We start from the raw sequence: 23,440 nt of genomic DNA, 5'->3' as shown, positions 1-23,440 counted from the left end.
AATCGATACCATTTAAAAAAAGTATCAAAAAACATTAAATATTTAAAGATAAATATGACAAAAGATACATAAGGCTTATTCACTGAAAACTGCAAACATTGCTGAAAAAATTAAAGGAAGAACTAAACAAATGACAACATCCATATCAGTTGGGGGTGGAAGGAGAAAACAGACCAGCATGATATGCAAGGGACCCAGTGAAGTAAGGAGGATGTCCATATTGAAAGGTAGCCTGGTATGGAATGTCGAAGCCAGTTAGGAATGAGGAGGACATTCAGGCAGAAGCATGCCAGAGTATTACAGCCCAAGTGGAATAAGGAGGATATAATACAGGGGGGAACGTAGTGTATAGTGTTAGCAAGGTAAAGAGTTGCAATGATAGCAATAATAGGTAATCAGTTTCATAAAAAGAACTAACCCAGTAAGTAAATATTTTACAAGTAATGAGGGGTGCCTGAGGGACTCAGTCCACCAAGTATCTGCCTTTGGCTCAGGTCATGTTCCCAGGGCCCGGGATCAAGCCCCTCACTGGGCTCCCTGCTCAACGGGAAGTCTGTTTCTCCCTCTTCCTCTGCCTTTCCCACCGTTCATACTCAAATAAATAAATAAATAGGTCTTTAAAAAAAAAGAGTAATGAAAGCCAGGATGCTCAGTAGTAATGAGTACACCAAGCACAGAGATACTGGTTTCTAAATAACATTCTCTACTTAGAGAAATCACTGATTCCAGGACTGCAGCAAGTAAAGTACAAGATAAATCTGAAAAATCTCTCCTTTTGTTAGTAAAAAAGAACAAAAAATTATGAGGACATATGAAAAAAAAAAAAAAAAAACCACACAGAAGCCAGATTGAAGGGGCCACTCTGGTGCCATTCAGAATAATCTGAACAACAGGGCACCTGGGTGGCTCAGTGGGTTAAGGGGCTGCCTTCGGCTCAGGTCATGATCTCAGGGTCCTGGGATCGAGTCCCGCATCAGGCTCTCTGCTCAGCAGGGAGCCTGCTTCCTCCTCTCTCTCTCTCTCTCTCTCTCTCTCTGCCTGCCTCTCTGCCTACTTGTGATCTCTCTGTGTCAAATAGATAATAAAATCTTTAAAAAAAAAATAATAATCTGCACAAAATAAATAATATTTACAAATTATGACTCATCAAATAAAATAAGAGTAACTTTGAGTCCATACTGACATAAAAAATTAAAGTGAAAATTTGATGAAAAATGATTAATTTATATAACTATAAAATACCTCCCCAAAGAATTTTTCATTACAAATATAAAAAAGAGCAACTTCACAACGGAAAAGAATCAAAGAGAACATCATCACTAACAGGACAGATCAAATTTATGTGTGACCTAGTAAGACACACTGAGAACCCAGCAACACTTTTGTGATATTCCAGCCAAAGACATACAACATGAATGTAATCATGAGGCAATATCAGACATACCCAAATTGAGGGGCGTTCTACATAACTGACCTGTAATCTTCAAAAGTGACAAGGTCATGAGAGTCAAGGAAAGACTGAGGACAGCTCCAGGCTGAAGAAGAATAGAGAGACAGGACCACTAAATGCAACACATGTTTTTAACTGGATTCTTTTGCTGTAAAGAACATGACTGAGACAATTAGCAAAATCTGAACTGGGTATGAGGGTTAGAGGTTAGAGGCTACTAATATATCAATGCTAATTTTTATTCTCTATTGCATTGTGGCTGCAAAGAAGAATGCTTTATTGTAGAAAATGACACCAAAGTATTTGGGGATGACAGGGTATCATATCAGCAACTTACTTTCTAAGGGTTCAGAAAAACACATAGCTAAGTTTTATTTATGAGAATGTTTAAAAATAAAACTTTTTAAAGACCACAAGATAAGTGATGACAAAATTTACAACTACTATATAACAAAAAGTACTAACTTTACAAAGTTAATAGATAAGCCATGCATTGAAAGCAAATATTTGCACGATATTCCTAGTAAGAGGAAAAGGTATTCAAAGTATCTAATGAATCCTTATAAATGAACAAGAACAACAAACAACCTAAGAAAAAAATGGACAAAATATATAAAAGAAAATCCAAATGTCCAAAAACCAGTATTACTAGGAATTGAAGAAGTGAAATCATAGAACAATTATCTATCATTTCACAACTGTCAGACTGAGACCAAAAAGTCTCACAATACAGATGTTACCTAGAGGTAGAGTAACAGACCTCCACAAAATGCCAGTGGGAGTCTATATTGATAGGCTGGATTCACTTTGGAGAATAATGCCAAGTCGAATACAGGAATGAATGCATGGATATCCTTTCTTTGATCCAGCTGATCTCCTTCTAGGTACAAACCCTAGGCCAGCAGAACTGGCACAACCTGGGAGCTTGGTAGAAAATGAAGAACCCCAGGAATGAGCCCAGACCTCCCAATCCGAAGCTACATTTATTTTTTTTAAAGATTTATTTTTATTTGACACAGAGAGGCAGCAAGTGAAAGAACACAAGCAGGGGGAGGCGGAGAGGGAGAAGCAGGCTTCCCGCTGAGCAGGGAGTCTGATGCGATGCAGGGTTGGATCCCAGGACCTTGGGATCACAACCTGAGCTGAAGGCAGACGCCTAATGACTGAGCCACCTAGCCTCCCCAGAATCTACATTTAACAAATCCCTATGTAATTTGTATACATAGCAACATTTGAAAAGCACTGTTGTCAAGAAATTTTGAATGTGTGAAGAGAGACATGAACAAGAATATTTACTGAACCTCTGCACAGGAAACAACTGGAAATACATCAAATGTCTTTTACGGTATCAGTGAGAACAGTTATCCTACAGTAACAACAATCCCAAAAGTCTCAGTGTCTTAAAGATTTATAACTTACTCATATTATATACATCCATAACATGTTGGCAGAAAAGTTCTGTTCATTAGAATTACTCAGGGATTCAACCAACATCTTGAAAGTTACCATTTCTCATAACCAAGGGAAAACAGAACTCTGGAGGGACTTGGGCTAGAAATTAACTTCTAAGCCCCAAAGTAATATTCATCACTTCTGTTCACGTCTTATCAGCCATCTTATCAATTCACATTTTATCAGTCACACAGCCCAAGGAAGCCCAGGAAATATAATCCTACTATGAGACAGAAGAAGGTTGAGCTAAAAATAACTGGCGGACAGACAGCACTTACGATAACCACTAGAAATGAGAGCAGAAATGTGAATTATTCACATAATGGACTATTATAAAGGATTAAGGTAAGTGAACTAGTTCTATACACATAAGGAAAATAACCTCTTCACTAGTATGTAAGCCCCATAAGAGTAGATATTTTTGTCTGTATCCCCAAGAACAATGCCCAGCATATAGTAAGTACTCCATTCATCTTTGTTGAATGAGTGAATCTCAAAAATACAAGGACTGAGAACCATTCATGTAAATGTTTTTATTTTTTTTTATTTTTTTTTAAAGATTTTATTTATTTATTTGACAGAGAGAAATCACAAGTAGTCGGAGAGGCAGGCAGAGAGAGAGAGGGAAGCAGGCTCCCTGCTGAGCAGAGAGCCCGATGCGGGACTCGATCCCAGGACCCTGAGATCATGACCTGAGCCGAAGGCAGCAGCTTGACCCACTGAACCACCCAGGCGCCCCATGTAAATGTTTTTAAAAATACAATACAATATATGATTTGTAGACATTAAAAACATGGACTAGAAAGACACCATATTTATGATACTGGTTTCCTTACAGGAGTAGGGAAAGAAATATAGCTGAGGAAAGGGACTTAAGTTTTATCTGTAATTTTTTTTAAAAATGTCTATCTTTACCTCTCTCTGTCCATACATGTTTATCTATTTTCATATATATTTACATATATATGAATCAAAACTGGAGAACTATTAATATCTTAATTCAGAGAACTTGGTACACAGTTGGGTTTTTTTCACTGTAAACTTCTGTAATTCTAGAATTTCACTAAAAGGTTATCAGGGAAATAATACTATTCATATCTCACTGAACAGAACTTTTCATACTGTCCTACCTATGTTCTTGTATGTGAACATATCCTCTTGGGGAAAAGAAGGGAGTCTAAGAAATTCAAAAAATTTTGATGCTTCATGCTTTAGGCTTTAAAATTCTTGAAAATTTAAAGCTTTTAGTCACAATATTTCTATTGTTATTTCAATATCACATTTCAATTCTATACTTTTTCCCTCAAAACCTAGGTGAAAATCAACATTCCAGAAAGGTATGTCTTGTTTATCACAGCTTCACACACCCCGTCATACTGCAGTACACTCCACGGTAGAGAGGGTGGGATGCTGACTCTAGCTTGGGAAGAAGAGTGAAAGAGTCACTACATTCTTTCCTGCAAAATAAATCCAGAGGAAAACAACACACAGGAGAGTAATCCTCTAAACTTAATCTTGACTTTGCCCCCTGTGATGATTAACTTTATGTGTCAACTTAGCTAGGTCATGGTACTCAAATATTTGGTCAATTATTATTCTGGATATTTCTATGAAGGTGTTTTTTTAGATGAAACTCTTGACCCTTAATCAGTAGACTAGAGTGAGTAAGATTACTCTCCATAACTGAGGGGGGCTTCACTTAATCAGTTGAAGACCTTAACAGAAAAAAGACTGACTCCTCCAGGAAGAAGGAATTCTCCCAGCACACCATCTTCAAACTCAGGGTACAATATTTATTCTTCCCTGACACCTATCCTACCACCTTATTCTGCAGATTTGGGACTTGCCAGCCCCTGTAACCATGTGAACCGATTCCCCAAGATCAATAAACCAGTAATCTCTCTTGCGCGCACGCGCATGCTCTCGCGCTCTCTCTCTCTCTCTCTCTATACACACACACACACACACACACACAGACACAAACACACACACTCTACTGATTCTGTTTCAGCGAAGAACCCAGACTAATTCATCCCTATATCAGAACCAGTAACTATTTTTTTTACTACAATACTAAACCAAAGCATGTTACTCAAATCAACTATCACTAAAAGTTATGTTTTACCCCTGAAAGATCAGGTCTTCTAAAAACCAAACTACGAGTAGTGGGTTTGTTGTTTTTTTTTTTTTTAATTAAACATAATACATGACAAAATATATTAGCATACCATACTAGCATGTAAATAAGTCTCAGGATGAATCAGCAGATATATAAAAGGGTAGAGAAGATATTATATGGACTTAATTATTTCATGATAGGTTATGCTAAATATGGACCTTAAAACTATCCTAATTAACAGAAATTCAAGATAAGATGTTCAATTAAAAAAAAAAAAATCTTACCTTTTAGTTTTCATCTGGTCCCTCAGTTTGCTATACATCTCCAGAACTTGAAAGAAAAGGGAAAAGAGAGCACACAAGCATTATTTAGAGAAAGTGAGAAACTTACTAAAGCTAAAGGAACTACATCAAGAACTCTAATCCATTTCCAGTTCCTCACCTGGAAGACACAGCATTAACTTATCAACAGTGGCTGAAATATTTCTCTGTTGTAGTCGACACTGCTTCAGCTCTTCCATTGCTATTACCAGCTTGGCAAGAGGAAAAAAAACCAAATTATGCCAGTAGCTGTAAATAAAAAGCTTTCAGTCACATTTTTCCACCCTGTGTTCAATTCATCAGAAAATCCCAGACAGTTTCATAGAAAGACCTGCCAACTGAACTAAGAAACTGCCCTTCTCAACTAGTAAAACATTCCTGTGTGGTTGCCCATTTTCTCCCCAAGATAGATACTATATTGGAAAAGGCTAGCTGAAATGAAATCCTCAAATCCAGGAGCTATTCAGAAGAAAAGAAAAAATTTGCAGATTCTCTCCAAACTTTACTCTGACTCTTCAACATTTATGGTTTCATCAAATCTTCTGAGAAGACCCTATGCTTCTTTCATGAATGCTAGACTCAAGGGAAACGATCCTCCGTATATAGCTTCATTTGAGTCTTAAAAATTATCTTCAACTAAATCTCTATTTTAACAAATAAACCACACACTTAGAAGTTATGGCTTTTCCAAGAGTTCCAGTTTAGTGAAAATTCATTTTCCTTCCCATAGCTGTTTTAAAGGCTTCCATCTGAAGTTGTACCACAGTATAACTGGAAGAAAATGCGTTCCGCATAATTTCAAATATGTGAGACAAACTTTCAAAAAGCAATAATCTACATAAGCTTATTGTAGTATTCATCCCAAACCTACACTAAACACATTATCTACCGGGATTCCATGAAAAAAGAGCAAAAGAGAACTGCTCTAAGTCACTGATAAAACAATCAAAAGCTAATCTTAAAAATTATTAAAATTAAACATTAAATAATTACTAGTTGGTAAAAAAGGTACATGATACAGAGAACAGTAATGGACTGCAAGTCAGAAAACTTGGGTTTTAGTCCCAGCCTTGCCAATTACTATGTAACTGTTAGCAAATCATCTGTTTCAGCTTCCTCACCAATAACCAGTGATAATACCTGACCTGACTCTGTGACAGGCCTGTCAAGAGGATTAAGTGAGAAAAAGGGTATAAAAAATCTTGTAAACTGTGATGGTTTAAATGGTGATTGTATCAATTAATAGAATCACTGATTCACTTTTTTAACAGATATTTATGGAGCACCCACTTTGGGCCAGTCACTGTTTAGGCAGGTAGAGGGAATATGACAATGAATAAAACAAAACTTCCTTATTTCGTGGAGCTTAATTTCTAATGGCAGGGGACAGACAAAAAACAAACATACAACTAAAAATATACAATCGTAGAGCATGATAGGTGCAGTGGAGAAAAATAAAGGAAGAAAAGTAAAAAGAACACATGGGTAAAAGTAAGTCTGCAATTTCAAATAAAAGAACTCATTAAGGAGGGAACATCTGAGCAAAGTCTGAAGTGGGAGAATACTGGTGAAAGAGCATTCCAGACAGAGGGAAGAGCACTGGTTGTATTATGACTACTTACGATTTAGTAACATAGTGAAGAGTTGGTGGGAATGCAAATTGGTGCAGCCACTATGGAAAACAGTGTGGAGGGTCCCCAAAAAATTAAAAATAGAGCTACCTTATGACCCAGCAATTGCACTACTGGGCATTTACCCCAAAGAAACAGATGTAGTGAAAAGAAGGGCCATCTGTACCCCTATGTTCATAGCAGCAAACCACAATCGCCAAACTGCGCAAAGCGCCAGACAAATGGATAAAGAAGATGTGGTCCATATACACAATGGGATATTACTCAGCCATCAGAAAGGATGAATACCCAACTTTTGTATCAACATGGATGGGACTAGAGGAGATTATGCTAAGTGAAATAAGTCAAGCAGAGAAAGTCAATTATCATAAAAAATGGTTTCACTTATTTGTGGAACATAAGGAATAGCATGGAGGACATTGGGAGAAGAAAGGGGAAAATGAAGGGGGGCAATTGGAGTGGGAAATGAACCATGAGAGACTATGGAATCTGGGAAACAAACTGAAGGTGTCAGAGGGGAGTGGGATGGGCAAATGGGTCCACCTGGTGATAGGTATTAAGGAGGGCACGGATTGCACGGAGCACTGGGTATTTTACACAAAAATGAATCATGGAAAACTACATCAAAAACAAATGATACTGAATAGTGACTACCATAACACAATTTTTTTAAAAAAGGAAAAAAAAAAAAAAAAAAAACAGTGAAGAAATCTACAACTTCCCTCACCAAGTTTTCTAGTGGCTATATTCATATAATTCAGAGAAATATTAGGGGAAGCAACAATTAATGTCCAAGATCCTCCAACAAACTCCTGACGGTCTTACAAGCCACTATATCAAGAATGCAGTCATCAAAAGAGAATAACAGGAAACAGAAAAGATTTTTTCAAAAGGTAAATGGTCTTACTTCCTTTCCCTCATGTTGCAGTTTTCTATTAGTATCCGTCACTTGATTCTGTGGAGAAAAGACAATTTAAATTCATAAAAAACAAACATTTAGACAACTGCTATGTAAGATCACATTTAAGTGAAAAGACTAAACTCAGTTACTCAGATAGTTTTGGTTCTCCAACACATCTTGGTTTAATGGCATTCTCTCAGGTCTAAATTATATCAACTTTTCTACTAATGTTTTCTACCGCATGATTTTTGAACAACAAAAAGAAAAATTTAGTGAATGATGTGTTCGGCTTAGAATATTCCAAACTAAGATACAATAGCAACTAAAGATCACACTTTAATTTTGGAAAGAAAGGAGAAAAAAATGGAAAAAATAACCCAAAGAATCTCACCATCTCCATTATGTGTACAAAGAACAAATTTGTCATAGATACTATTCCTCAACTCACCACTGTATTACTGGAAACCTTGGGTATAAACTGAAGTTTTTAACTCATGCCAAATCTTCCCTATTTATTATCCTAATTTTGGAAAATATTTTATCTTGGGGCACCTGGGTGGCTCAGTTGGTCAAGCATCTGACTTTGGCTCAGGTCATGACCACAGGTTCTGGGATGAAACCCCAACTCAGGCTCCCCCAGCAAGGACCCTGCTTCTCCCTCTCCTACCCCACACCCCTGCTTATTCTCTCTCTCTGTGTCAAATAAATACTAAACTAAATCTTAAAAAATTTTTATTTTAATTTTTTTGGATCATTAATTATTAACAGTTCCTAATATTTCCACTTTCCCATTTTTCTAAATTAATCTCTCCATCAGATACTCAAAACTATGTAAACAAGCCTTAAAATTTATCTAGAGTTTGTAATATAAAGGAACTAGTACAAAGTTTTTTGATATCCACTTTCAGATACTTGACTGATATAAAAAAATTAAGTACACAAAACAGTAATTTCCTGAGCAGCTCAGATATTATCAAAACATGAGCAATATTGGGACGCCTGGGTGGCTCAGTTGGTTAAGCAGCTGCCTTCGGCTCAGGTCATGATCCCAGCATCCTGGGATCGAGTCCCACAACGGGCTCCTTGCTCAGCAGGGAGCCTGCTTCTCCCTCTGCCTCTGCCTTCCACTCTGTCTGCCTGTGCTCGCTCTCGCTCTCTCTCTGACAAATAAATAAATAAAATCTTTAAAAAAAAAAAAAAACATGAGCAATATTAACTTCTAAAGCTTACTTTAATAGAGGCTTTCTACCCTTCCACCAATAATTGCCATTCCTTACACTTTGAAGGCATTCCCTTAGCCCAGTGTTTCCTATTACGTCCCTTAGCACACAAAGAAATGCTGGTTAATAGGTACTCTGCACATGCACACAAAGGTGCACACCTGCACGCACACGCACACACACACACACACACACACATCCCAAATATGTATGGAATAGTCTACTCAACAGGTTAGTTTATTCAGGACGTCTTTTTTTTTTTTTCTTAAAGATTTTATTTATTTGACAGACAGAGATCACATGTAGGCAGAGAGGCAGGCAGAGAGAGAGGAGGAAGCAGGCTCTCTGCTGAGCAGAGAGCCCAATGCAGGGCTCAATCCCAGGATTCTGGGATCCTGACCTGAGCCGAAGGCAGAGGTTTTAATCCACTGAGCCACCCAAGCACCCCTATTCAGGACTTCTTGAAGCCTATAATATTCTACGTGTTCAATACCCAATAAGGGGATATCATGACAATGTTTCCAGACTTTTTTTAACATAATACCCTCTTATTAAGGATCATCTTAAGAAACTAGTTTTTCAAGAACACATGTCTGAAAACTTTGCCCTAAACTACATACTACACCTGGACTACTGTTTTCAGAGCCAATTATCATGTGCACCTCCTTCCACAGATAAAACAAAACCTAACCTTACTTTATAAAGTAACAGAAAGAGAAGAAACCCTCAAATTCCCTCTTTACTATTTATTTAATAGCACAACATGTGAAACACATGGTATTAGACAGCTAACTCAGTATAAAGGAAGAGTGTGACATAGCTCAAATGCTGACCTAAGACAACATCAACAGAAGCACTGTCTAAAGCAGAGGTCAGGAAACTTTTTGCAAAGGGCTAAGTAGATAACCTCTTTTGCGACCATTCCACTCTGCCACTGTAGCAAAAATGCAGCTAGAAACAAACTACGATGAATGGGCATTGCTGCATTCCAATAAAACTTCACTGATAAAAAACACGAGACAAGCTGAATTTGGCCTGCAAAATATAGGTTGATGATCCTTGGTCTAGAATAAGTGCAATGGTAAGGCTATTAGATCACAGTGTGAGAGCTGCATTCAGATGTCATGTTTCAGGAAGACTACTGACAAACTGAAACACAATTAGATGGGAGTATGTTTGGAGAAGGACCCAAAGCCACACAAATGGAAAATAAAGGATATCTTAGCCCAAAGAAAGAGGAAATATTCATTTGGAGACACTACACTTACTATACCTAGACACTATACACTGTACACCATACCTAAGTAACAGCTCTCCATCAAATATCTAAGCACTATTAGAAGAAAGATGCTGTCTAAAAATAGTGCTTATTACTTAAACTAATAAATGGATGTTACTAGAACACGGGATTAATATCAGCTTACTATAAGAAAAAGCTTTTAAGTAATGTGAATAAAAATGGGGTGGCATGCCTTGAAATAATGTACTGCTATCTCCCCCTTCAGAGTATTTATTCAAGAATAATTAGTTGTTTAGGGGCGCCTGGGTGGTGCTGGGTTAAGCATCTGCCTTCAGCTTACGTCATGATCCCAGAGTCCTGGGATAGAGCCCAGCATCCAGCTCTCTGCTCAGCAGGGATCCTGCTTACCACTCCCTCTACCTGCCTCTCTTCCTACTTGTGATCTCTGTCTGTCAAATAAATTTTTAAAATCTTAAAAAAGAAAAAAGAAGAAGAATCAGTTGTTTAATACTAAACTAGAGAGCTCATAAAATTCAACCTTCCATAAATACTACTAAATTCAAAATCAGTGTCTACTTTATTTACCTTACAAAAGACACCACATCTAATATTTTTTTTCCCTCAAACTCATTGTGAGAACATTTTACATTGCAACCAGTACAAAAGTATATGGCACGCGTGCATGTGTGTACACACACATACACACACACACACACACCCGAAACAAACTTCTCAAGAAAGTGTTCATCCTCACTACATGTAATACACTTTATTGCTTTCCATTCTGTTCTGTTCTATCTCTTTCAATTTTTATTAAAAATACTATCACCCACCAATTTGACCTTGTGCAAACAATGGTTCTAAAACACTCCATAGGAGCCTAACAAATGCCTCTAATAAGAAGATAATTATCACTTCATTAGTATTTTAACATAAAAATGAAAAGAAAGTATATTGCCTATCTAGCTTGCTACTTCTCTTGATGCAGAAAATATAAATATGGACAGAGATAATATACAAACTATGAATCAAAAGAAATAGCAGGCATCCTAGAGAGTGTAGTTTCTTTTCCTTGTTATGTTAAAATAGTACTGACAGTAGTTAATGTTCAACCTTTTGCATTTTCTAAACTCTTTAATACAGCTCAAGAATCCCTAATTTTCATAGCTTCCTAACCCAGGCTGAATTCCCCCCTCCCAGCCCCCGACCCCCACTCTAGGGTGTGCTGCTATACTTGATTCCCTCACGTTTCAGAGGAGATGAGCGGGAGCCTGCAGCAAACACCCAGAACCGGTAGCCTCCCTGTCATGCTTTCTCTCAGGGGCAACCTGAGTAATTTGAAGGAATCTGCAACTTGAAACAGATTGGAAGAACGAAGAGGAGACTAGCACCAACCAGCAAGGGATACCAGCAACTGGTGAGCATTATATGGGCACTGTTCAGTGACAGTACGCCAAGAAGGAACTCTACCACGTGACTACTTCGGTAACCAGAGACAGGGCTTTGGGTCGCCTGTCAGGGACAGGGGGCCCAGGGAGCAGAGGGAGAAGTCTGGAATACACACGTCCAAGTAACACAGAAAAGAACAGCTTGAGGGGAGAATGGAAAGCTGGGATGGCTACGTGAGGACAAACAGCATACACGGCTCCTGGAAGGAGCCCCCTACCTTGGCTTTCAAACATTTCAGATGCTTTTGTCCATCTGAAGCCTCAATTGTCCATTTCAGCACCCCCCAAATTCAGCACTTTTTATTTAAAATATAATCAAATTGTTCATACTTTTTAACAGCTTTATACATTAAGAAAACATTTCTAATACTTTCTCATGTAAGATATCCTTCTAAAATAAACCGTAGTTTATTATTCTTTTCAATGAATGTATCATGATCTATTTTACTCATCTTCTACTAAATGACTTTAGGGACATTTTAAAGTTTTACCCATTAGAGGGCAGAGGGAGGAAAAAATGAATAAAATAAAATAAAAGCTTTATACATTAAAAAAATCATATGAATACCCTTACACATGCATCTATAGTCTCAGAATAAGTCTTAGGGCACTGTGGGTGGCTTAGCCAGCCACCATTAAGTTTCAGCTTGGGTCATGATCTCAGTGTTGAGAAATCAAGCCCCACACTGGGCTCTGTGCTCAGTGCAGAGTCTGCTTCAGATTCTCTCTCTCCTCCACTGTTTGCCCCTCCCCAACCCTTGCGGGCATAAAACAAAATAAATAAAATCTTAAAAAAAAAAAAAGAGTAAGTCTTCAAAACAATGTGTAGTTTTAAGTATTCCTAAATAAAATTGCTCTCTTCAAAGGTTGTAACAATCTACACTCCAACCAGGCATACTCTGGTTGACTAGTATCATATCTCTAATCTTAAATATCATTTTTCTCATCTCTATCATTTTATTAGGCAGCATTTTACTACGCTTCCATTCCTTTAATTTTATAAATTGTAGAGTTCCCTTGTATTTCTTCTTACATACACTGTATATCAATATATATTTGTTTCTTATTAGAATGTTCATATTTTTCCTTTTAATTTATACAGATTTTTTTCTATGTTACAGATATTAGTCATTTCGGCAAATGTATCTTTAAATAGTTTTTATTTATTATTTATATTTAATCTTTACCTTATATGTAAAAAAGATTCTTTCATTTTAATGTCATATCTACCAACTTTTTTCTTTCTGGCTTTAGGAATTTTGTTTAGAAATGTATTCCTCACTCCCAAAATCATACAAACATTCATCTGCACTTCCTATTAGTTCCTGGATGGTTTTGCATTTTACACTTAACTGTTTCATTCATCTGAGATTACTGTTGGTATACTGAATGAAAAGCAGGTTAAATTTAATTTCAACTAAAGTAGTTAAGCATTAAACACAGTAATAACAAATCAGAAGAATCATTACTTTGGGAGGAAAGGGTAAAGGGAGCAAGTAAGGATACAAAAGAGAGATTTAATTGTGCTGGCAATAATATACTTCTTAAGAATGTTGGACAGTTGTTGTACAGCTCCATAAACTCTTATTTGGAACCTTGGGACCCACTGTGCTTAGACTTCAGAAATTTGGAGATTTTGTAAAGATGATATGGTACATACTGTATATTACATAACACCCCTACCCAATGGACAATAGGACAAGATCCCGCAATCAAACACATTAATATTTGTGCAGCAAAAGATAAAATTTTACATTAAGTAAAACATATTAAAAAGCTTGATAGCTTCATGCAGGTTAGGTTTTACAGTCAAATTAGCTCTTTTTTAAGAGTTTATTTATTTATAAATCTTTTTTTTTTTTTTTTAAGATTTTACTTATTTATTTGACAGAGAGAGATCACAAGTAGGCAGAGAGGCAGGCAGAGAGAGAGGAGGAAGCAGGCTCCCGGCTGAGCAGAGAGCCCGATGCAGGACTCGATCCCAGGACCCTGAAATCATGACCTGAGCCGAAGGCAGCGGCCTAACCCACTGAGCCACTAAATCTTTTTTTCAAGCTTTTATTTATTTAATAGGGAGAGAGAGAGAGACAGTAAGAGAGGGAACACAAGCAGGAGGAGTGGGAGAGGGAGAAGCAGGCTTCCCACTGGGCGGGGAGCCTGATGCAGGGCTTGATACCAGGACCTTGTGATCACGACCTGAGCCGAAGGCAGACGCTTAACGACTGAGCCACCCAGATGCCAAGAGTTTATTTACTTAATTTAGAGACTGGGAAGGGGGAGAGGGAGAGAGAATCCCAAGCAGACTCTGCTCGGAGCACAGAGCCCAACACTAAGCTCAATCTCACAACTCCAAGATGATGACCTGAGCTGAAATCGAGAGTCAGACCAACTAAGCCACCTCAAATTTGCTTTTAAATCACTGTAGCTTTAACTAACCCACTTTCCCTCTCAATAAAATCAGTTCTTTACTTTTCTTACCAATGTATTCTTTTTTTATGAATTTTATACTCACTATCAAGTTCACCCCATGCCCCAGGAAAATTCTTTTGGGATTTTAATCCGAATTCCAATAGGAGAAGGAGGAGGAAGAGGAGAAGAAGAAAAAGAAAGAAGGAGAGAGAGTGGGAGAAAGAAAGAAAGAAAGAAAGAAAGAAAGAGGAAGAGAAAAAAAGCAAAAAGGGGGGGAGGGAAAGGAGTAGGGAAGGTAAAACACGGGACGGAAGGAGGGAGGGAGAAAGGGAGGAAGGAAAGAAGGAGGGAAGGAAGGAAGGAAGGAATTAGAGCCATAAGGACCAGAAAGAAAGAAAAAAGTTGTTATTACTTATAGAGCATAAGAGTGTTTACATAGAAAACTCAAAAGAAGTCCACACAAAACTTATTAGAAATAACAGAAGAGTTTAGTGAAGCTATCAAATTTAAGATCAATAAGAAAAGTCAATTATCTAAGATAAGGGAACGGACCAATATGGCTGGTCTCCTTCCTGAATTCGAATCTGTCATATCAAGAAAGAATTTCCATGCTTTGGTAGAAGATATCCCCCATCCCCCTGTGGCCTTGGTTGCTCTGCTGCAAAGACTTCTACAACCATGTCATGCCCTACAACCCTGTCATCCTACAATGATGCTTTTATCTGGCAAGGAAGTACATGGATGACATGAAGAATCAACTGGGTTTCTATTTGAAATGAACAGTTACTGATTCTGTTGCTGGTTCTAATCCACATGCAGTCATCCAAAATAAAATTTAACTTAGAAGAGTATTCTTTTTAGCTAAAATAATCCCAATTATCTATGTTTTAGTACAAATTCCTTCCTTAGTTTCTTTACTACAAACATACAACTCCCTACTCCTTTAATGCTAATCAAAACCCCAGCACAGAACAGAGAAACAAGTCCCTCTTGGAGCCTTCTTACTTTGAGTTTCTGAGCTTCCCCTCTCACTTTCAGCAGTTCAGTTATCGAGTCCACAAAGCCTTGGTAATGAAAGTTGCACATTTTCTCAATTTCCCGGTCATGATTGCGGATGCGAGTTTCAAGCTTCTCCATGAATCGTCCATGTTCCTCACCATCATAGACAGACCTTTAAAAAAAAAAAAAATCGCATGAAGATTACACCAGATTTACTTTTAAGAAAGAGAAATAGAATTACAAACCCAGAAGTGAATTTATTTGGAGATTTCATATTGAAGGTACGTTAAGCACAAAATAATCCAATTATATTAACATTGACTCAATTCTAGATGAGTATTTTTTTTTTTTTAGGAAAACAGAAATTTTGCTTCCTATCCATTCAAAAATACTTAAATATTTGACAGTACTCATCACAGAATTATTGTCATAAAATGAAAAGACTGAATTACAACTCCTTTGCAACTTTCTTTCTGAAACTTCCCTAGAAAAACTCACTTTTGTATAAAGCCACTACCCAATCACTCCGTAACTATACCCAAGAAGCTGATGCTGCTGGAGAAAAACACAGCTGGGCTGGGTTGACTCTGTTTAGCTATATAAGCACAAATCTACATTGGGCATTCAATAAATATTGCTAGATAATACTATTAAAACTATCCCCCCCCCCGACCACCACCACCACAAAATCACTTTGTAACCTCAATAACTATGTGTGAGAAGCTTACTTTGTCCTTTCCTCAACTGTCCATCCCCTCTCTCCCTCTCAGCTGCTGATGTGACGACACATTTCAAACAGAAAGATATTTCTTCTCCCACTAAAATCAACCAACCTTCTTACCTCAGTAACTCCTGTAACAATGGAAAAAGAGTTTCAAGCTCTTATCTGTCAATCTTTCTTGTTGTCTCATAAACTTGATGCCTTCAGTTATTCCCTTTTATCCATCCTCTACAGCATACATTCCCCCCAGTCTGCTAAGTCATTCTCAGGGGCATATAAACAGGACTTAAAGAAACTGTCCTTACCTACACATTTCCTTCCAGCTAACAATCCTATTTCTCTGCTCCCCTTCCAGCAAACCTTTCTGTGGCTTCCTCACCTCCCAATAGTTAACATTCATCGTGCTCCACCTAATAGCAGCATTTGCTGTAATATGATACACCTTCCTTCTTGAAACAATCTTTTCTCTAGAATTCAGTGATACCACAATAGTGTGGTTTTTATCCTTTCACAGACAAGCCTTCTCAGTCTCCTTTCTGGGCTCCTCCTCCTCTAGTCCCTTTCTAAATATTCCTAAAACAACATATCTTTTCTAACTATGCTGTCTTACCAAGCAACGTCACCTGATGCCATGGCTTTAAAATACCATGTATATAATAATGACTTCCTAATTTACACCTTTTTTTTTTTTAAGATTTTATTTATTTATTTATTTATTTATTTATTTAGAGAGAGATCACAGTAGGAGAGAGGAAGGGAAGAGATCACAGAGAGAGAGGAAGGGAAGCAGGCCCCCTGCTGAGCAGAGAGCCCGATGTGGGACTCGATCCCAGGACCCTGAGATCATGACCTGAGCTGAAGGCAGCGGCTTAACCCACCCAGGTGCCCCTAATTTACACCTTTAAATCAGAGCACTTTGATGAGCACTAGACTCTCAAATATCCAGCTACTATTTAACAATTACAACTGGATTTTTAAAAGCTATCTCAAATTTAAAAAACATCTATCACCAAAATATCTCCACTCCCAAACCTGTTCTTCCCCAAATCTCTCTACCACTCACCAACCTCATCACAACTAAGGGCACTCTCCAGTTTGCCAAGTCAAAATCCAAATGCAAGAATTACTCCTAATCCACCACTTTTCCATCACATACCCCATTCAAACAATTAATAAATCCTAAAACTCAATCACCAAAACATATCTTAATAGTGGACTGCATCTCACCATTTCTACTAAAAACCTAGTCCAAATCTGTATCATTGGCACAAGGTAATAGTTTCCCGAAAGTTTCCACCTCCCCATCTCCCCAGCTCCATGCAGACGCCCTCCACACACCAGTTAAAATGATCTATAAAGATCATTTTATAGGTAATAATTCAGATGTTATCCCTCTGCTTAAATCTTTCTAATGGCTTCTCTTCACCAAAAGAATAAAAATCTCATACCATTACCATAGCTTATAAGATCCTATACAATCTAGCTTCTGGTATCTCCCCAACCTCATTTATCTCTAGTTCCCACCCACCCTCTGTCCTCTAATGTTCTAGCTACAATTACTTTTTTTTCAAGTCTCTTCTTCCCTCAAGAATTTTATTTTTGCAGTTCTTATGCTAGTAATATTCATCCTCTGTATCTTCAAACAACTTTCTCATTCTCATCATCCAGGTTTGTTGCCTATCTCTCCCCGCAACCCATCCCAATTAGATTATAAGCTCCAGGGCAAGAATTCTGTCTGCCATATTCTCCACGGTACCTCTACAACAGTGCCAGACAGGTGGTAGGAAATAAGTAAATATTTGTTGACTAAATGAGTGACTAATATTATCTCTAAAACCTCTCTGACATCTGACATTTGTTTAACAAATACACATTTTTCATTACCAACACCTTGGGGTGCTAGAATCATTTGCAGGTACTAGAGATCATGACCCTGATCTTGTATAGTCTCCTCAGCAGATCAGTTCCATTGCCCAAAACTCAGCAGTAACTACAGATAATACATATACAAATTTGGCTTCCAGTAAAAATTCTGATCACTTACTTCAGAAAACCCGCAGCAATCTAGATTCATTCTCCTTCTTTTGAAATAATAAGATCTCCAAATACATTATAAACAATACCCACTTTGACAATTAAGACACACTATATAATAACCAACTGCCTAAAGGAGCTATCTGAAATACAGACGGAGGGCAGAATCTAGCACTGGCATTTCAACTAACCTCAAATAAGCATAAACTTCCCCTTCCAAAGAAAAGGAAAAGCTTTCCCTGTGAAGATACTAATATTCTTTGCCACTTTTAGAAAAGCAATAACCAATGAAAATGTATCAATCTAAATGACATGAGCAGATAGTATTCAATATTAGACAACTCTCAGGTTCCAAATTCAGTTATATCTTGACCATACTTCTAAGTAGCATACCTACTTCCTTCTACTATATAGAACTTCTCTTCATTTCTCCTTTCCAAAGACCTATATTAATATCACAAAACACAAATAGAAGAAAATCTCCAAATTAAGAAATTTGTAACATGTTAATAATACCTCCCTAGCAATCTAGTTCCTTGAACTTCCTATTTTAAAAAAATATAAATCAAAGGAAGCAAAGGTGGATTTTAGTTGCCTAACTACATAGCTTTGGTTTTAGCAATGTAACTAACCAGCTACGAATCTTTAAGCAACTCAGTTAATCTCTCTGACCCTCAGCTTTCCCATTTAGAAAATAGGAAGCAATCAGTTACAAACTCTCTTAAGTATCAACCCACATCTAAGTGTCTACAATTATCTTCCACTTTCAACTTAAGTCAATAAACTGTAAAATCATACAGATCATACAGAGAGGTGTTAACAGGTAGTAGTTCAAAACATCTTAGTGAATTCTCTCCATCCTTATCACTAGCCCTTAACTATTTCTCCTATCTTAGGGCCTTTAAGATTCTACTATTCTCTTTAATTATAATAATGTTGAATAACATCAAAGGGTTTTAGCAAATCCTTTGAGGATCTTGAGTGTTTAAGAAGTTAGAATAAATGTAAAACCCACATATTTAAAACAAGGGTGTTGGGAATATATGTAATAAACTTGTGTTTCAGGGTTACATATCAAGAAATCCACAATTTCCAGATTTAACGTATATATAGGGAGAAGTACATATATGTACTTGTAAGGGAAACTGATCCATAGTTTTCATCTGGTTATCAAAGAAGTTAAAAAAATCACTGATTTAAAAGTTTTTTGTTTTTTTTTTTTCAAATTGCCCAGCATAGGTAAGGCAGTATGGATCCCTACTTAACAGCCCAATTTCTACCAGCATTTCAAGTGTATCTCACACTTAGTGCTTACCAACATATCTATTAGAGAACATTAAAAATAACATTCTTTATTTTAAATTCCAGAAAGGTTATACACCTACAGAAGCTAACCTAAGATTCCTTGTCAACTTTGCACTTGAACAAAAACTAGCTTCCCCACCCCCCAAACCTGGAATAAACGACTTAAACTAGAGAAAGACTGCCATCTAGTGATGACCCATTTCTAACATCCCTTGAAACTCCAACTTGATGTGGCCAAGAGGAACTGCTTAAAGATCTAAAACTTATATTCTGTAATATCTCCTGACCAAAAACTTATAAGTAGTTATTAAATGATACTTTATATAAAGCACCCTAATATTTAATCTTCCATATGTGATACAAGGCAGGATTTTTTTTTTTTTTTTTTGAGAGAGAGAGTGCACACACCAGTAGGGGAGTGGGGACAGAGGGAGAGGGACAAGTAGACTCCATGCTGGAACCTGATATAGGGCTGGATCCCACAAACCTGAGATCATAACCTGAACCAATATCAAGAGTCAGACACTGAACTGACTAAGCCACCCAGGCATCCCTCTAACATAGAGCAGGATTTAGAGAAAAACTCTATGTTTTCAACATATCTTTGCCACAGGTAAATAAGACTGTCTATGAAATAAACAAACTGTACCACTGGTTTCATTATTTGTCATAATCCAAAGAATATTCTAGTACCTGGTAAAAGGTAAACAAGAAGAAATGCTTGAGAATGAACAAGTTTTTATAGCCTAAATTTTGAGTCAATCACATAAATGCTTCCTTGTAGAGTCTAATTTCACACACACACAAAACAAAAAACAACCAAACAAAAACATGCGTGCTCACACACACACACAGAGGTTTCTGCAAAAAGCAACATGTTTTACTCTAGTGGCTCTCTGATGCATACTTTCACACATCACACCTAGATTTCATGGGCATTTTAAAAGAGAGATTTCAACTTCTAAAATGGTACTTCAGGAATTCTATTCAGCAACTATTTATCATTCCCCAGTAATGAATCATTACAGGACTATATCATTTGCTACAGCCTACATCAGCTCAAATCTGTTTGTCCAAAGAGAAAAATAATATTATGAGCATATGTTATCTCATTTAAATCCTATGAACCTTATAAATTAGACAATATTCCCATTTTATAAACGAGGAACCTGAAACCCAAGAAGATGAAGCAACTTGACAAATTCATACAGCTAGAAAGTGTCCTCTGTGGTACATCGGTCAATCTCCTTTTCTAGCAAAGAAAGCAAAAAACGTCCCATGAACCCCTCAGATGTTAGAGCTGGAAGAGGTCTTGGAGATGGAAAACAAAGCTCTTGTTGTAAAATGGAGGAAACGGAGGCCAAGGAAAGTTAAAATGCCATAGTCAAAATTAGTCAAAATTACATTGCTTGTTACTAATACATCTGGACCTGACTCCCAAAGAAAACACAATTAGGAAAAGCTAGTATCAGACACGAAGCTTAAGTGGTTAAAAAAAAAAAAAAAAGACACAAACACACACACACACACACACACACACACACTTCTACTTCAGGATGAGTCAGTTGCCCATCCAATCATGGTTATTCCACCCCCCATGCCAGTGACCAGCTAATAGGTGACGCAACCTTTACCAGTGCAAAGTAAGGAGAAGCCTTGAAGTGAAGATCCAAGAATGGGGTTTTCTTTCCTGAAGGACGAAGGAAAAGAAACTGTTTTCCTACTTCACACTTTCCTATACAATGCTTGGGGAGGCAGCAACCGTTCCAAGGTGAGAGGAGATACTGCCCACAATCTGAGGGTGACAAGGGGGAAAGATGGAAAACACCTGGGTCCCTGATGATGAACCAATGCTGAAGCAGTCCCATAGTATGTGAGTTAATAAATTTCCTATTTTGAGGGAAATTTCCAATTTTTAGGAAGTTTCCTATTTCCACTTTCCCTCGATATTCTGCTACTTGGAAAGGAAAGTATCCTAAAAGCACAGTGCTGTTCAGTCTTCAAAGGCAGCAGGCAAATCAGAGAAAAGCCAACAGCAAATCAAAGTCTACACAGTGCTAAGGAATCCTGTTCCCAGGACTGCTAGACTGCTAGACTGCTCCTCCCCATTTTCCTTCAAGAGTTAACTCCCATTCATTCTTCAAATCTCAGTTTGCACTTTACTTTTTCTAGGAAAACTACACTAGCTACATAGACTCTGTAGTGTTCCTCTTTTGCTTTTAACACCATCACAGAATTCACAAAGAAACTATTCTGTTGTTGCTGTTGTTGTTGTTTTCTAGATTATTTATTAGTCATAATAAGAGAGAGAGAGCACAAGCAGGTAGGTAAGTGGCAGGCAGAAGGAGAAGCAGACTGCCCACTGACCAAGAGGAGCCCAATTTGGGACTCGATCCCAGGACCCTGGGATCATGACCTGAGCCAAAGGCAGACGCTCAACCGACTGACCCACCCAGGCATCCCAAGAAACTGTATTTTGATTGCCCACTCACTTGTCAATTTCTCCTCACTAGAACATTAATATCCTTATGGGCAGAGACTGTGTCTTGCCCATTTTATCTCCAGCTCCTAGCACAGAGCCTGGCACAGAGGAGATCCTTCATGTATGATGAAGATGGGTAAAGAGAAGGAAAGGTAGATGTGGGTTTCTGATTTTCTCAAAGACAGATGCAAAGCATCAAAGCTTATCACCTCCAACAACGTTTAGCTGTTGAGATGTTTTTAGAACCAAGGAGAACTTCATGATACAAAGACTGAACATTTTTTCTTTTTGTTTTTGATTAATCCAAGAAAAAAAATCCAGAGTTTATTCTGGTCTTTTCTTTCTCATATATATTTTTCTTAACTTCTGTCATGGCTTTAGTCCTGAAACATTTTCTTCTCATTAAGTTCCATAAAAGCATCATTAGTATTTCTGTTTATTCCAAAAGTTAAAAATAAAGTGGAAAAACAGATTTGAGCATGATGTTGAAAGAGAAACTGCAGAAGGTCAAGCGGAGTTTAAGATCCCTTCGTCTTCTTACTTCAGTTTATCTATCACTTTAATTCAGGCCTTACTATGGCAGTTTGGCCGTTCAGAGTCTGTAAAGGTGAAAGCAAATCACTGTATATCATCATGATCAAGGACTGAAAGCATATGCTAGTTAAGGAAGTCTAAGCTGAAGACCATACCCAAGTGTTCCTGTGCTGCCACAGGAGCTCAAATACATTCAAATCCTTCTTTCATCCTGCCGATACCAAGGCTTACAACTGGCTTCACCAAAATAACCCGTACAACCAAAAGTAAGTTGTGATGGAGATCTCCCTCAAGCAGAAAGGGAACCCCACACTTCTATGATGGCTATTTTCAGAGGGATAAAAACAGGGTGGAGAAGTTTCAACTGGCAGCTAGCCAAAGAGCCTACTAAAAACCAGGTACTGTCTAAACAGCACAGGAAAGTGGAGAAGGGGAACTTGTCGCAAAACATCAGTTAAAACAACAACAGTCTTAGAAAATAAACTAATGAGGGCACCTGGGTGGCTCAGAGGGTTAAGCCTCTGCCTTCAGCTCAGGTCATGATCCCAGGGTCCTGGGATCAAGCCCTGCATCGGGCTCTCTGCTCAGCAGGGAGCCTGCTTCCTCCCTCTCTCTCTGCCGGCCTCTCTGCCTACTTGTGAAGAAATTCCACATTTAATATTATGGGTCCAATGACAGAGATCATAAAGCTATTAATACAGAGGAAGAAACCAAATAGAAGCAGGCTGTTGGGAACACCGAAATAGTCCCAGGCTCTTTAGGCACATAGATTTAAAGTAGGCCTAACAAAAGCAGACCAACCAACTTTCCCAAAATCACTAAATCAAACTATAAATAATGTTACAGATGTCATTTGTAGATGTGTATATTGTGTATAATATACATGTACATGTGTATGTGCATTAGAGTGTGTATGCGATATATATGTGTGTGATGTACACCCATATACACAAAACACACACACACATATACACACACCTTTCTGATTTTCTGAGAAAGAAGCAGACTTTCCAATATCACATTCAATTCCTGGTCCAATTTCACATGCCAGGGCTCATTTACTGACACCCCACAGCCAAAGTGACCACAATTTAAAGCTCTATAAATCTATAAGCAATGTAAGACCCTGAAGAAGGGTGGATAAACAGTAGCAGAATAGTTTCCATCCTAAAAAG

At 37.7% G+C, this 23,440-nt stretch overlaps 1 protein-coding gene across 3 annotated transcripts in view; it reads right to left on the bottom strand.

Annotated features, from left to right (window-relative positions):
• Window positions 1-23,440, bottom strand: part of EXOC6B (exocyst complex component 6B) — a 604,005-nt gene that overhangs the window by 505,915 nt on the left and 74,650 nt on the right. For all 3 annotated transcript variants that reach the window (XR_014315086.1, XM_082744029.1, XM_082744030.1), the window contains exons 2-5: window positions 15,196-15,361; window positions 7,880-7,927; window positions 5,463-5,553; window positions 5,306-5,351 (exon numbers count right to left, since the gene is read on the bottom strand). Coding sequence is in view for 2 of the 3 variants with exons in the window: in XM_082744029.1 (XP_082600155.1) it covers window positions 5,306-5,351; window positions 5,463-5,553; window positions 7,880-7,927; window positions 15,196-15,361 (351 nt within the window). In the remaining variant the exon portion in view is untranslated. The remainder of the gene's footprint in view (window positions 1-5,305; window positions 5,352-5,462; window positions 5,554-7,879; window positions 7,928-15,195; window positions 15,362-23,440) is intronic.

The sequence above is a fragment of the Mustela nivalis genome (assembly GCF_964662115.1).
Source record: "Mustela nivalis genome assembly, chromosome: 8".
NCBI lineage: Eukaryota > Metazoa > Chordata > Mammalia > Carnivora > Mustelidae > Mustela > Mustela nivalis.
Note: the sequence above shows the minus strand (reverse complement) of the source record. Positions and strands in the feature narration are given on the sequence as shown.